Genomic DNA, 17,195 nt, shown 5'->3' on the forward strand with positions numbered 1-17,195 from the left:
AGTGGGCTTCCACTGACCACCCTCTTTTATAAATGGTAAGTCACACCCCTTCCCTGCTCCCTGTTTGCCTCCCCTTTCTGTTTCTCCATGGCATTAGCACTTGGCTATATACTAAATATTTAACTTACTTACAGGTTTATCATGTAGCTTTCCCACAATATAAGCTCTGTTGGGACAGATATGTTTTCTGTTACGTTCGCTGTAGTATCCTCCAAACTTACAGCAACCTCTGGCTTTTAGTAAGCTCTTAAAAATAGGTTGTTGAATGAATGAGTGTCTACTGTAAAGAACAAACTAGATAATGATAAATGTGGAAAATAATATACAATCATTTTCTCGTTTGACTTTCTTTTATCAGTCCCAAGGTTCTTGTGAAATTTTTAGCATTTTTAAACACCAATTCAACGTGAATTGAAGGCTAATATTTTATAAAGACCTGTACTTTCTTCCCCTAGAATACTATAAAAGGTGTATTTGTAAGTTAAGGAAGTTTAGGTTTTAAGTATGATGACATGTAAGAAAAAAATGTAAAGAAAACAAGCATTTATAGGGATTTTATATGTATGAATTGACTTTTGCAAAAATGTGAATCCTATGAAGGTGCAGAAGAATATTTGCAGTATGCTTTCACTGATAGATAGTTAAATTCAAAGCAGTATGCCCCCTTAACACACGTGTGCACACACATACGCCCACCTCTCTACAATTTCCTTTTCTCATGTCTATACACCAGTATGGTAAAGTTAAAAGGAAATGTTTGGGGATATTAAACATCATATTCAGAATAGCATTTGGTGAGAGAAGGGAGGGAAGTAATTAGGTAGGAATGTGCAGAGGGCTTCAGGTATACTTACTATATTTCTTTAATTGGCCCAATGGTACAAGATTATAGAAGAGTTAGGAAAATTAAAAGAAAGTGGACTATGGTCTCATCTGTAGAGAGAATCTTCCTTATCTATAAAAAAAAGTCCATTAAGGTTTTATATATTAAAATAGTTTTAGTTCTTGCTTCCACCAAAGTTGCCATGTGTTACTTATATTAACTTTCCTCTTTTTTCCAAATGTTCTTCAAATGCTGCTGAATGACTTTCTAAATCATATTGCTGGTTACGGTTCTGAGTCTTTAAAAGAATGTGGGTTTTTCAAGTGAACAGCTTGAAGGTGTTTGTTCCCACCGTACAACTTGCTTAAAAAAAAAAAAAGATAAAACATCTTTTGTGAGATATTTATAGAGAGGATTTATCACACATATATTAAAGAATATAAACTGACTGGTAGGTAAATGATTGACATCTTGTTTGAAGCCTGCAAATGTTGAAAATTTCCCCCCCAAGCTCTTAAAAGCATTTGACAAATTATATATGCAAATATTAAGGATTTCCTTTGGTTTCTGAAGCATCACTATAATCAGTGTTTCTTGTTTGCTTTTAAGGCTTCAAAAGATGTGTTCTGACTTTTGAGTCATGGTATTTGAAGTTTCCAAGCCTTTCAAGTTTTGAGAGTATTTTCATGCCTCTGTTCGACAAAAGAGGCATATTTATTTTGCCATGGTAAAGAAACTTAAATACCGTGAGTTTCAAATTTGTTTAAAATGACAAAAGAGTTTCTGTGACTGGCTTGGGACACCTGGCAAAAGCCACCAGGAAGGCAGTACACTTTTTAGGCAGGAAACGTGTTCCCGAGGGCCTTGCATAATTTAAAACCCACGTGATTCCAAAGTTCTGCCCACGAGTCTGTCTCAGGCCTTTTAGTTTATCAACCGAAGTGGGGCCTCCGTGAAATCATTGAAATACAATAACTCACTCCTACATCACTGTCCCCGTCCTTTGGGAATTACACGGTTCTCGACGTAGGAAGCTATCACAGCGGAAGCTAGTTCAACTGTATGGGGTGAGGCCGGGCCTTAAAGTGAGGCCTCGAAGGTAAGGTTTCTGTTTTGATAAAATAAGGAAGACCTGTTGCATTAACACGCGTAGAGAGCCCTTCTTTCCGGTTGCTTTTGTAGGTGGCTCCAGACTGGACCCCACGGGCTCCTTTGTCCCCACCAACACCAAACAAGCCCTGTCCAACATGCTGCAGCGGCGTTCGGGGGCCATGATGCAGCCACCCCCGCTGCACGCCATCACCTCGCAGCAGCAGCTGATACAGATGAAGCTTCTGCAGCAGCAGCAGCAGCAGCGGCTTCTCAGGCAAGCCCAGGCTCGACCCTTCCAACAGGTTTGTCCAGATCCAGCAGTGGAGCCCTCTGCCTTTTGTTAGCACCTCTAGCTAGGGATGTGTAAGGTATGGGGCGCAGTGTTCCTGCTCCTGCATCCCTGAAATCTTGTGGGCGTGCAGGTATAGCTTGCCTACAGGTTTATTTATACCCCTTGTGGATTTTACTGTTCTCGTTGATGCAATAAGAGCTTGAAGTATCTTGGGTTCATTCCAAGTATGCCTTAAAACAAGAGGAGCTGATGACCCTCCAGTCACTGAGAAGCAGCAAGTCTTTCATCCCTGTAGTGACCCTGAGCACTCATTCCCTATAATTATCACTATCTTCTCTCCACCTGTTAGCTCTACTTTCATGTATTATTATTAGATTGATTACTCTGAGGTCATATCTCTAAAGCCCTGGTGTTAATTCTAAGGTTTCTCTCTCCAGTGCCCTGCATAGACTGTTTTCAGTATGTACTTAATAGGTCTATAGCAAAGAATATATTACAAATAATAGTCAATATATAGATACCTTCAGTTTCTTTTTTTTTTTTTTTAAGATTTTATTTATTTATTCATGAAAGACATAGACAGAGAAGCAGGCTCCCCGTGGGGAGCCCCATGCGGGACTCAATCCTAGGATCCTGGGATCATAACCTGAGCCAAAGGCAGATGCTTAACCACTGAGCCACCCAGGCGCTCTCTTCAGTTCCATTCTTGATTGATATTTTTGCTGTTTTTATGCCGCCTAACTCAATTCTCTTTAACTGTTGAGAGGACAGTGATTATTGAATAAAACAATGATGGGAATTATACACAGCTTAGGACAGGCTCAATGAAGCCCATGGATATGTACAAATAAAGAAAATGGGAAAGGAGGAGGTGAGATTGGGACTCCCCCCCCCCATTTCTGTATATTTCTGTACTTTCCAACTTTTCTAAAAATGCACTATTTTAATGAAGATGAGGATGATAATAATAATAATAATAATAGCAGCTAACACCAATAGAGCACTTACTATTTGCCAAAACATTTCTAAGCGCTTTAAGTGTATTAGTTATCTTATATCCTACACCAACCCTGAGATTTAGGTACTTTTTTGAACCTCAAAGGAAGTAGCCTATCCACAGGTATATCTTGCTCTAAGAAAAACCATAAAACTTTGAAATTAGCAAGAGATTCTAATGCTTTTTAAAATATTCTTTGTGAAAAAAAAATATTCTTTGTGTTTTGGATAACTTACTAGGCATATCTCTGTTGTGTAACTTATGGCACTCTTGCATCTGGTCCACTTAGTGATTTGGGGAGCTCAGGGTGGGATGGTTAATTATATACATTATATACATTCTTAAAAATGATTCTTGTTTTTACCTGTATTCTAAGAAGGATAGGACAGAGGAAACTAGTTCAACTGTATGGTAATGCAAACAACAGTCATTGCATGTTTGTTTCTCCCTGACCTCTAGCAATTGTTCAAACTCCCTGGGTGTCAGGTAAGATGGGCCTAAGTAGCTTCTTACACAGAAATGATGAGCATTTGATTAAAATATTAAGAAATACTTATTTTAATTAAATAAGCAGAATGTTTAGAGACATTTAAGAACCTCAGTGGGATTTTCACTATTCAGTAGCCCATTTTCAGACTAATACTGCTAAGTTCAGTTTTGAACTGCTCTAAGTGATTCCTAGCCTGGGGGAAAAGCTTGCTGGGCCATTTATAGGTAAACATGCTTATCCTCAAAAGCTTTACTTCTGATACAGGTCAGAAGGACCCCATTACTTCTACACTTTGCCTCAAACCACTCAAAAATACCTGACCATTCTTTTATACCATGTAGAGTTGTATTGCATGTAGTAATAAGAATTAACAGCTCATTCTTTTTCTGATTCTTTTTGCCAGCTCTTTCTTTCCTTTTTCTTCTCGTTATTGTCTTGTCTTTTTTTTTTTTTATTATTTTTTGACCTTTTGAGAAGTTAGGAATCCTTCTTTGAGCAGTAAAAATCCAGCTTCATAACCACGTTTGTACAATATTTACCTCCCCTACCCCCATATTCTTTCTTAACAGTTGTTTGAAACTTGCTGTATTGTTTCTGATGAGCTTTCAGAAGCAGATTTTTTTCTCTCACCGTTCTTCAAGTGTTGGATACTTGAGGGAAAATAGTATTCTTCTGAGGAAGTGAAATACATGCATGGTGCAGCTGCATAGTCAAATGGTCCCATATGGAGTCATTGAGATCATATGTAGCGTTTGCGAGTACCTTCATCTAGGAGGTCCTGCAGAAATGTTGGCTCCTTTCCTCTCATATGCAAATGATTAATATACCTGGAATCTAGCAAAATAAGATATTGTGACCAAAAAAATTCTCCTTGTGGTAATCCTTAAACTGGAATAAAGGCAGAATCATAAGGAATATAAGTGATACTGATAAGTTCTAATATATGATCCTGGATGCAGTCAGTTGTTTTTCTACTTAGTACTGACCTATATCCTTCATGATGAGACTTGATAGAAAAATGTTGATTCTAATTTTGGCCAGGACCATTTTCTCAGGTTAAATGCCTACATGTAATGTGATTCTCTCTAGCTATGTAGGAACTTGCGATGTCTTTTTTTTTCTGATGAAATAGAAATCATTTTTCTTCTTATCCTAGCAGTTTTCTAATTATTAGGAATTCATTTTCTTAAATGTAGCAAACATGTTAGAGAATTTCCATTGATTTTAACCTTCAAAACTGATTTTTGGAATTTTAACAGATGCTTATTTTAAAGACTGATGAATTTGTCCCAGCCCTGGATGTGACTGCTCCCGAGGCCAGTTGTCCAGTAATCACCCCTTGGTAGACCCTCTTCTAACATGGTCAGACACCAGGTCTTATACTCTCTATTGAGCAGAGGGTAGAAATCTATGAAAGGTTTACCAAATGTCTTGAGAAACTATTTCCAGGAGCTTAGAGCTTCCTAGTAGCCTTAATCCTTTGCAGTCTGACTTTTATCCACAACGTCATTTTAACCCTCCTTCTGACTGCTTCCAGAAGTGACTTCAGTTATGGTTCTTTTGAAAATCTCGATGGGGCAGGGAGGACATAAACTCTGGATTCTGGATATGTCTCAGACCTTACAGAGTCCACTTAGCCTCTTCCCATCTTAGTGTAAAGAAGCTGATGTACGTAGAATTACCTAGCCTCAGATGGTGCATGAATACTATAACACCATTATCAAATAACTCTATGTCTGCTTGCAGAAACTGAACATCTGCTTCATTTGGTCATGGAATTTTCTGTTACGGGTCATTCTTGTATTTCCTAAAGAATATATTAAGACATTGGTATAGTGTCTGGAAAACAGATGCTAAAGAGCATGGATATTGTTAAGTATTTTTAATCAAATTATTTGATGGAAATTATTTGATGCAAAATTATTTGATAATTGAGTGTACTTCCTTACATCTTTAGTATATACTGGTATGGAAAAAGGTGTTTTGACAAGGAAACTGGTTTTTATTCCTTTGAGTTACACTCTTTATCCAGGAAAGTAAAAAACGATCACTCTCCATTCCTTATTCCATGTCCCTCATTTAAATGGGACTCTCTGTAGCAATTTTCTCACGTTTCTGTGCCTCAAAGCCTCATCTATAAAATGGAGCTACTGAAATGTTTATAGAGTTCTTGTGAAAATAATGTTTTAATACATCTAACTGCCCGTAACAACAGTGGCTGGCTCATAGTAAGTGCTCAAAAAATGTTAGCTGTTATACTTACTGTTACTGTTCCATTACTATCATGTTACAGGTGTATTATTTCAAGGGAAATCTCTATCCCATAAAAATGATCCTTATTTTCTTAAATATGGTAAGGATTAAAAGAGAGTAAAAGCCCTTTAAGTGCTTTATTTCTGTCATTGTATTAACTGTCCTTAATAAAACTGTTGCGCGGCAGCTGCCCATAGAAGAGACCAGTAAGATAGAATACTGTTCAGTTTTCCTAATAACCATTTTGGTTTCTTAAAGCAGTATATTTTTGCAGTCTAAATTCTGTAGTACAAACCTGAGAAGGGCTTATTCCAGTTTCAGTGTTAAGAATATCACTATATTGTATTTTCTGTATATCCTATGGGAGTCTTCACAAAAATATAGAATATTGGTGAAAATAATGCAAATGCTGCTTAAATTGTTTTCCAGTCACCTCTTTCTTACGTCCAATATTTTTCTTCTGACAGAAGGCACTTCTTCATGACCCCTGCCCTGCGCCCCCAGCGCTCAAAACCGTAACAATTTTCTAGAAAGCGAGGGCTTTTGGAGGGAATCTTTAAGCTTTGATCCACAGAAAGGACTTAATTATTTGCCTTGTTTTATGGTAAAGCTTTATCCTGATTTCCCCCTTTAAGTGTACAAAACCGTTTTGCTGTTCTTTGTAATAATCAGTGCCAGCCAGTTTATTTTAATGACCCAAAGAGAGACAATACGTTTAGCTTAAATTTCGCTGATACACATTTGGAAGAGTGCAGTTGGTTATAGGCTACAGTTAGTCGTGTGGATATTGATGACATTAAAGTGACGGATTTCCAATAGAGGACAGAAATGATGTGCCCAGTAATAGCTAATGGTTACTTGTAAAAATATTAGGTTATTAAACACAGAGCAGGTGCTATCATTGCCTATCAAATGAAGGAATTAGATAAAGAGAGAACAATGAGTCAGAGCCTCCCAGACTAGTTAGCTCCCTGGCAAAAGTAAATCAGTAACAATCTGAAAACAGGCCTCTTGGATTGATGAAACCCATTGAAGTTGAGCAGCTACCCTTTGGTAATTGATCTCTTACCCTAGGGGTAGGCCTGACCTCGGATATCTGTTTCCTTCCTTTGTTCTCTCCCTGTCTCATTCTCTAGAAATGTATTTCAAACATACAGAGAAGAATAGAAAATATAACAAACACGAATGGACTTCCAGCCTAGCTTTACTGAATAATCATGTTCCGCCATATATGCTCTAGGTCATTAAAAAATAAATAAAACATTGCAGTATGTCTACTCTTGTTTCCCTTCTTTCCTATAAACAGGTAATCATTATCGTGGATTTAGTGTTTTTCTTTCTCCCGAATGTTTTTATACTTTTACTACATATTTTTGCAACTATGAACATAAACATAGAGCATTACTTTCAGATCCGAAATGTTATATAATTGTCTCATGTGTATTATTGCATTGTTTTGCAACTTTTTATTTTTACCAGTTTTGAATTCTACTTTGCTACATGTAGTTTTATTCATTTGTCGTGTTTGATGCTAGTACATTATGAATATTCACATAATATTTACCCGTCCTGTTGATGATCATTTAAGTTATTTCCAATTTTTTCCCTTAACAATGCCACAGTAAACCAGTAAACATGTTTGTATGTTCCTTCTGCTCATATGAAGAAAAGAGAATATATACTTGGAAATGCTGATTTAACTTCCAAAGTGGTCATGATTCTCAGCAGTTATAAAAGAATATTTTTCTTCCTTCACATCCCCACTAACCCTTGATATTTTCAGATCATGATTTTCTTATTCAGAACAGGTGAAACAGTATTAGGACATTTTAATTTGTATTTCCCAATTACCTGTGAGCTTAGGCATCTTTTATAACTTTATTAGCTATTCAAAGTTTCCCTTCTGCAGTTCCCCTGATAGTATAATTTGAGTGTATTTCACAATGATTTTATTCTTATTTGCTAAAGGTGAGCAGAATAGCCTCATTGAAACACATCTTGAATTTTGACAATTACCTTTAATGCATTCACTCAAACAGTATTATTTAAATACGTGTCAGTAGCAAAAAATGAACTTTGGAGAAAACTTCTAAACTAGTAAAATATGTCATGAACACTATCATTTTGTTCCTTGGATGGAAACCCATCGTGTCCAGGGAAATGAGTGCTTTGCTTATTAATATTTGGCATGTCTCTATCTACTTGAATGATGAGAAAGATGTTCATTTCATTTGCTGAAATTAGGCACCTAATGTCTAGAAAATAACGTACAGCTTAATTTTTAGGAGAGAGGAGAGAAGAGTAGGGGGTGGAAAGAGTGGACAAAGATGATTGTCGGATCCAAATACAAATGTATGGATGCAGTGAATTATATACCTACACCAAAAACAGTGAGAGGAGATATTTTGCTTGGGAAATTTTTTCCTATAATTTTTAGTCCTTAGTATAATAAGAAATTTTTTATGATGGTTGATAATCCTTTGCCTTATCTCTATCTGTAAAACTCAGTGAGCTGAAAATTGTTAATATCTCATTAGCTTTTACTAAATCAGATTCCCTGTCAGTTTGTAGACACTGGTGGCCTTATAACTATCTGTTGGCCGTTTTGGTTGATTGAATATGTGGGTAACAGAATGCCCAGTTTTCACCTGCACTTAGGATGGAGCTATCTAATTATATATCCTCCAACAATATATGACCCGCAGACTTGTTCACTTAATGTCTTGTGTGTTTAATGTGCCCCGCATGTTCTGTGCTGTCCTACTGGCGGTAGGCGAGGAGGACTCTGACAGCCTGTTGCTCACAGTGGAGTCCCAACATCCCTTAGGTACAGCAAGTGTCTGTCTGATAGCGCCCCTACTTCTTTTATGTCACCATTTAACTCCTGGGTTCTGCTCTCCTGTTACATGAATATTACCATATATGTCCAGTCTATAGTGATGTCATTTGGTGTATGAATTAATGAAGCCTCTGTAGGGCCTGGGTTTTTCAGTCTTGACTCTCTGAAACATTGTTTTAAAATGAACTATTTCATATGTATTGTGGCTACCTACATCATTAGGCTAAAAAAATCTTATCTGTATTGTCTGCCGTTTTCTTGCTGTCCCCTTTCTGTAGGACTTCTGTAACTCTGCTGTCTCCCTTCTGGAAGACTTTGACAACATAATGGTAACACCCCTGCTGTCATTCCTTTTTCTGTCTTTTTTTTTTTTTTAAGTAAATTTTTAGAGCATTACTCTTTGAACATCAAAGTGAGAAGCGGGTTATTCTTCTATAGCTGGTAAAACCTATAGTCTTCATTTCACTGTAATTCACTTGGTTTACGTTTGAGACTGTAACACAGAATCATGAATGCATCGACCATGTTCAATTTGATGGGATTTATTTCTGAAAGTTTTTCCCTTTGATTGCCTCATGATTTTCATCATTTATGTGTATGGTATAGAAACCAATGGACATTCATGGCCTGGGCTTGGGAACATATACCAGTTCCTGCACCTTCATCTCAGTTCCAGTTTTGAACCCATCTATTCCTGAGCTCTTGCTTCCCTTTGTGGTAATTTACATCATTAGCAGAGGAACGCATGGCATGCTGATTCATAGGCCAGTGCAAGATAATGCCAACTGTGGTTATGAAATACACCCTTCTCATCACATCCCACTCACTCACTGGCTATTCTGAAATTCTCAACAGAACGCATCATCTCTTTTTTCTTTCCGGGACGGAGAAGATGTTTTTTTTTGAGCGTAGGTCTTGTGCATGCATGTCATAAGACTTCACCTCTTTTGCTTTGCCTGGGCTAGCTAAGAATGCATGTTTTGCATTAAATTACTTATAGGTTTCTGTATCAGGTAGCCAACCCACAACATAAACCCAAGAAGCATTAGAATAAAAAAGAGCACACATCTCAGATGTGAATGTAAGTCAACTTGTTTCACTGCCAATTTTAATGGGTAACGTTTTCTGTACATTGGTGAAAATGTCCGTAATTGCGTGTTCAATTTTTGAAAATATTTAGGTTATTAAATACTTGTCATGCAGGCAAATTCTTTAATAGTTATTTAGATAAGAAAAGTTTGGGAACTTCTGAAAATATTCAATTTTTCTATTAATCTTTCTTGACACTTTGTGGTGCACAGAGAGCAGGTGAGGTTTTTATTTAAAAACTTGAATAAAGTTTATCAAATTAAAAATATTTTGGAGATAGCTCATGTTTGCTGTTGGGCATTTTGTTTAGATGATAATGTAAGTTTGATAAAATAGAATTTGCATCAATCATTGATTTTTTAAAAGAACAAATGTTTATCGAACAAGTGTTTAAAGTCATAAGGCTATTATGCTTTTTATATTCATTCAAACTAATGGAAATGTATGTATATACCTTTGCTGTCCTTTTCACCATTCTTATTTTCCTTTAATTTTCTCCATTATTAAGAATGTAGTAAGTGTGTATATTCTCAACCAGTCATATATTCATCACTTATGGACACGTTATTAAGAGTAATTTGTAAAAATTAATTATTGTGTGAGGTGTTTATTTTAGAATGAATCAGTTTGTTTCAGCCATTAATGTTACTGTTAATTGATTCCCAACCAAGTTATATTTTATATAAAAGCATTTTAAAAGAATCAAGCATAGGTGGTCAAGTGGACCTCTTATATTTATAGAATTTTCTCTGTGTCTATTACTTGCAATCAAAATATACCAGTATGATGTGATGACAACAGTTTCTGGTTCACACCACGTGTTATTTCAGCCTTGGGCACCATTACTCAGTACCTTCCAAATGAATAGTCACAAATAAAACCCTTTTTGCTAGGTGACTCATATAACATTACCCACTGATTTTTACTGGGGGTTTTTTTTCCCTTAAATCAGCATTATCAAAAACAAGGTCACAAAATCTGGCCACGGTTTTTTAGGGTATGGTTGGCTTCTGTGCTTGAGACACTAAAACACCATTGAAAAGTTACTAAATAGGGATTTCAAAAATTCATTGCTAGTGAACTGAGTGAATAGAAAATCCTGGACCCTGAAATGCTGATTGTCAGGCTGTCAGCTAGTTGGAGGCATAGCTAATTCTCTTGTAGAAAGAGATCTTCACATTTTTTTTCCAGTTGACTGAGGGGGAGTAAACGCTAAATGAAGAGAACAAGACCCAGAGGAATGAAAATTGTTTGAGGATGATTTATCAAGAATTTTAAACTTACTGTATTTCAAATTATGCAAAAGATGGTATTTTACCATCTCTTTGGGTTCAGATACTTCACTTGTCTGATTACAGATAAAGCACTAAGAGAGAATTGTTCTTATGAAGGCCAGGAAGAATGGGTCTGAATTGAATAGCACAGCTTCCTAAGTTTTTAGAAAGTGGAAGTTTAAAAAAAAAAAATGCAGTGGAGTTATGTTTCCTATATAGAGGCAAGCCCAAAGCAAAGTGCATAGAAACAAACTAGAGAGACCACATGTAGGAATTTACCTCCGGTAACAATGTAGAGTCTATGTAGTTGCCAAAACTTCCCAGTTAACTGTGGCTTATTCCTTCAGCATGTGTAAGTCAGGTATCTGAGCCATGGGACCTTGAGCAGGGGCACAGACACGTCTTATTTTCTCTTCTAGGCATGTGCTCAAACTCAAATGGCAGCTGGATAGGTACAAATATTTGGTCAAAAACCAGCCTCCTGAGTTATTATCCTTTTGCACACATAAAAATAAGAAGTTAATGTTACCTTTGATTGTCTCCGTTAAGCAGGATAAGGGGGGAAATTCAGCTACTTTGCAGATGTTAATGCAGGTACAAATAATGCAGTGCACCTAGAATGATAGGTGCTAAAATTAAAATTGTATTTTCAAAACAAAAGAGTATGCTGAAAAATATGGGGCAATTGGAAAGCACTTGGTAAACTATGCTGAAGTATAAATTCCAATTTACTTCTGGAACTCTTGGTTAATAAAACCAAATTGAATCTTAGATTTTCTCAATATTTATTGAGTACTTACTATGTGCCAAACACCATGCCCGAAACTGCTTACACATCAATGAAATCTTAGAAAGTTTTCAGAAAATTACAGATAAGTGATTTATATGTAATCAAGTTGACCATATGTCCTGATTTGCCGGGCATGGATGGTTCCACTTTGCATCTCTTGTCCTGGCCTGTCCCAGTTTGAATGGTGCATTATATAGTCTCTTCCAGATTTAATGCAGCAAAACCACTGCCATCATTAAGAAACTTACTAAATCTTAGTCTTTTTTTTTTTAATTTTTATTTATTTATGATAGTCACACAGAGAGAGAGAGGCAGAGACACAGGCAGAGGGAGAAGCAGGCTCCATGCACCGGGAGCCCGACGTGGGATTCGATCCCGGGTCTCCAGGATCGCGCCCTGGGCCAAAGGCAGGCGCCAAACCGCTGCGCCACCCAGGGATCCCTCTAAATCTTAGTCTTTAGTATCCTTGCTTATCCCACATTGTGGTCCTTGGTCAGCATTTATAAAGTCACGTCCCTAAAGAACTTTTCTTATTCATCCTTTATTCAAATAATTCAGCTATTTGTACAAATTGGTATAATGTGTTTCTAGCATTTTTCTGGGGCAAAAGTAGAGCATTTGAGTTTTGTGGGAGAGACTGTGGTATTTTTCATTCAAAGAAACCTGATGATGAAGCTAGAGCACATGGGGACTACGGGCCAGCTTGGAGTGTTTGATTTTTACCAGGAAGAATATTGCATATCTGAATTGCTACCTACTGTACTTAAGTAGTAAGTCAGGAAAAATTGGTGATAGGAGGGAACATAGTATGTTTATAAATAAATAGTTTACCTTTAAACAAAAATGACAGAGAATGCATGAATATTACAGTGTAAAAACTGTATTTGAGATTTCTTAACCCTTTCTCTGTTTCTTTGAAAGTTAGTTTTTCTTTACATGTTAATTTTGTAAATTTCTTTTTATGTAGAGTACTTTTAAATTCATATTTCTTATTTCTTAAATGTCCATGGTCTCAACTTTTACTTGGCAATAAGAGTGTTGCCCCGTAACTCAGATATTTACCTTATTAATATTCTAGTTTTCTCCATATGTTAGTCATGATTCCTTTCATAGGGTGCTTCAGTAAGCAAAGGAAGAGTGACGAGTTTGAAAAGATCTGTCTTTCTGCACCCATGTGCAGCTGTCACATACACATCTTGTTTCCCTCTAAGACAAAACACAGTGTGAGAATTGTAAACTACTTATGGATCTCAAGGATTTTGACTCACATATAAATAATTCATTTTTCTTCCTTTCTGTAAAAATGATAATATGCAAATATTTGTCCCCACAAAACGATATGCTATGTTTCAGAGACCACTGATTGAGGAGTGGCATTTTAAGATGTGATTGACCTAAGGACTCCTTGGCAGTGTTTGGAAGATCAAAAGCCTTTCAAATATTCTGGGGGAAATAGTTGTAGTTTCCGGATGGCCACACTGCCATGGAATGAGTTCTCATGGAAGGAGTTGGGGCTCTTTCCCTTAGACCCAAGTAAATCAGACATAATTGCACTTAGGTTAATCAGCTAAAGGCTGAGAGTATCTTTATGATACCCTATTGTGGAAATTTGGATTCTTGTTGAAGCTATTATATGCACTCTCAGAAACTTGCATTTGGCCCATGTATGGATGGACAGTCACCTTAAGAAATGCACTCGACTGATTTTATATGAAGATCAGAGAAAGGAGTTTACTATATAATGTATACATTTGGTCTGGGTATTTCAGTAACAAGTCTTACTAGAGATTCCTCTCTCCATTTTTTATTAGAGTGAGTTTTAGAGGCTGTATGTCACTAAAGGATAAGCACTACACGAGGATTTAAATATTTCCATTTTCAATATTACATATGGAGACATCTTGTCATAACGGCAAGAAACCCTGGCTAAGTTCAGATAATGGCTTTGCCAGGTCTAGCTCAATGAGCTTGCTAAGCAGCTTAAGCTCGTTAAGCCTGGCTTTTCTCTGAAGAAAAATGAGTAGGGCTGATCCTCCCTCTTTGCAGAGTTCTTGTGAGAAAATGGGAGTAAGAACAAGAAGCCCAATCTCTGGTGTAGAATAGATATTTAATAATTGTTGTTTTCACCCTTTAAAATTAATTGTTTTCTCTCTGTTAGAAAAGTCTACACTACTTTCCAAGCACATTAAATGCTTTTATATAATTTAACACTTTTGAAAAACGAGGACATCTATTCTATAAAACAATAGTAAAATATTTTGGAATAAACCCCATTCTTTATAATTACTAAGTCCTATAAAAGACCAGGGATGGTTGGAAGCTGGACCTCTTTTTGTGATGATTATCACAAGCTTCCATGAAATAGCTTCTGGCATCATAACATAAAACACATACAGCTGCTCTTATGTATTTTTTAAAGGGCAACACATGCATTAAACGAAGACTTGGTGAGCAGATTTTAATTGGTTTATTTTGTACTTCATTAGAATTATATTTGTTATTGTAAATTTTTATCGATTGTATTCTAATTGAAGATTAGTCATGGGAGATACCAAATTCATCTCGACTACATGATTAAATAGATAATTTTAGGTCACTATGAAGAAACTTCATTAAAAAGTCATGAAATTTGTATATACTACATATTCTCTTTCTTTTATGGGAACAGAATGGTACAGCTCTGTGCTTTCAGATTTCACCCTTAGAGACTTATTGAGCCTTTCAGTCTAGAGGGGCATTTCTATGCAGGGAAAGCTATCTCAGAGCCTCTCTCATAAGTAGACCACTGATTATTTTGGTTTGTATTTATGTCTGTGTTATTGTTGGAAACATCTATAGTCTTAGGGAGAAATAACTTTAATAGTCTCTACACACATAGAAAATTGATGAGAAGTTATATTTAATGCAGCTTGGAAATCTCCAAGGTGTGTAAATCATCTAATAGGATTTAGTGTCATGGGTCATCCGGGTAATTAGCCAGGAGTGCAAATCAAGTTCTTGCTGTTATGATCAAGAGTCCACTTTGGCTTTGTTTTCCAGGGGCCACCAGGGGACCAGGCTGCTCTCTTTGCTGCACAAGCTCGGCCCTCCCCTCAGCTCCCCCAGTATCCAGGGCTGCAGCAAGCACAGGTACCTGCATTTGCTTTGCTTTGTAGATGCTGCTGGGTTTTTGTTGTTGTTATTTTAAGATGTTAATTATTTATTCATGAGAGATGCACAGAGAGAGCCAGAGACACAGACAGAGGGAGAAGCAGGCTCCCTGCAGGGAGCCCCCTGTAGAACGGGATTCCCAGGACCCTGGGATCACAACGTGAGCCAAAGGCAGCTGTTCAACCATGGAACCACCCAGGTGCCCCCCCCCCTTTTTTTTTTGCTGCTGGGATTTTTAACGTTCCTTAATTAAAGTGGGCAACTAAGTAAATGGGATATTTGCTCCTTATGGGGTCTAGAACATACTCAGTACCTCTACTTATAGATTATAATTGACATCTCAAAAAAAGCATTACCGATGATGAACAAGCCTTAAGATTCACTAATTTAAAGAGCATAAAACATTTCAGAAAGCTCTTGAATTAAAAATACAAATAAGCTCTCTACTGATGATGATGGTAAGTATTGAAATGCTTCACAGTCCCAGAGTATTTGTTATAATGAATAACAATGTAATTCATGATCGAACTTATCATATTAAAAGACAGGATTGAAGAGGAATCATGCTAGAATAAGAAGGTTAATTGGCCTTGGAATCAGACCATGTCTCAATTCCTGGCAATTTACTAGCTGTGTTAGCATTGCGCGAGTTATTCTGGGTCTTGGTTTCCTTCTTTGTAAAATAGAGATGAGCAACGTGAGGACGGAAGACATCCTGTGGAGCCAGCATCATGCATCACGCCAGACCCGTAGTAGCCGCTCGGCAAACGATAGACTTGCCTTAATATAATGCAACTCTTGAGCTGTTTTTTCTAATGATTTTGTTGTTTCTGCATCTTTATACTTTTACTCTGTCCCTCTCATAATGAGGAGCCCGGAGATGGTGGCAAGAGTGCTAGAGGGCCTAACAGTTTGCACTGTGCCTACAGCTAAAAGGCAATCTGCGATTGGCTCTCACAGGCACTGAGCCCCACAGCTGGATCCACGCATGCTGCTGGCTGGAAGTTTATTATGCGTTACTCTGGCTTCGAAGTCAGAGCCATTAAACCACCTTAGAATGTGGTTCTTTGCGGATTGAAGAGCAGGCCTCTTCTATTTAAATCAGTATTCCATTCTATAAGTTGCAGATAGTCACTCAGTAGAACTTCAGGTTTTTCATTTACATTAGGTGTCAGGGTTTAGGGGGAATAGGCAGTCATATTAATATTGAATAGAAAAATTAAATAATCAAGAGTATTGGTAGAGTGCTGAAAAGGGCTATAGTCCAACCAGGACTAGAGGGTATCAAATAGTCCCCAGTTACACCCTTACTTTCCAGTTAAGGTATTATTTTTTGGTGTGGTGGGGCTTTTTTTGTTTTGTTGGTGTGAGTTGTTTTTTTCTTTCTTTTTTCTTTTTTAAATAACTGGTTAGTTACTACAGGCAAATTCATCAGATCCAAAGTGTAGGTATAGTCATATATCCGGAAAGTATACTCCATCATTTTAATTTACGTTGGACATAGGTAGCTTTTCTTTCTAATTTTGGAAATGACATTAATGGTGCTTTGGATCTGTTGAACATCGATGTCATCTGTGCGCTTAAGGTATAGATGCTTGCCTGATTAGTTCTATACAGAAACCTGTCTTTCCTTCCCTCAAAGTACTCAACTTATTCTAAAACTGATCCCTTAACCAAGTGAGGATTCATGGTTGTTTGTTTCTTTGTTATATTAATATATTAAGGGAGAGTGAACGAGTGGGAGGGGCGAAGGGGGAGAGGGAGAGAGAATCCCAAGCAGACTCCATGCTGAGTGGGGAGCCCATTGCAGGGCTCAGTCTCACAACCCTGAGATGGTGACCTGAGCTGAAACCAAGAGTTGAATGCTTGGGACCCCTGGGTGGGTCAGCCGTTGAGCACCTGCCTTTGCTCAGGGCGTGATCCTGGGATCTAGGATTGATTCCCACATCAGGCTCCCTGCAGGGAGCCTGCTTCTTCCTCTGCCTGTGTCTCTGTCTGCCCACCCCCCCCCATGAATAAATAAATAAAATCTTTTTTTTTTTTTTATAAATAAAATCTTAAAAGAAAAAAAAGAGTTGGGTGCTCAATTGACTGTGCCATGCAGGT

The 17,195-nt window shown here is 37.3% G+C and overlaps 1 protein-coding gene across 1 annotated transcript in view; it reads left to right on the plus strand.

The window, feature by feature from the left end:
- Nucleotides 1–17,195, plus strand: part of MED12L (mediator complex subunit 12L) — a 317,933-nt gene that overhangs the window by 279,770 nt on the left and 20,968 nt on the right. The window contains 2 exon segments of the mRNA XM_055321579.1: nt 2,006–2,217; nt 14,979–15,068. Of these exon segments, the coding sequence (XP_055177554.1) occupies nt 2,006–2,217; nt 14,979–15,068 (302 nt within the window).

Source organism: Nyctereutes procyonoides, unplaced genomic scaffold (assembly GCF_905146905.1).
Source record: "Nyctereutes procyonoides isolate TBG_1078 unplaced genomic scaffold, NYPRO_anot_genome, whole genome shotgun sequence".
NCBI classification, from domain to species: domain Eukaryota; kingdom Metazoa; phylum Chordata; class Mammalia; order Carnivora; family Canidae; genus Nyctereutes; species Nyctereutes procyonoides.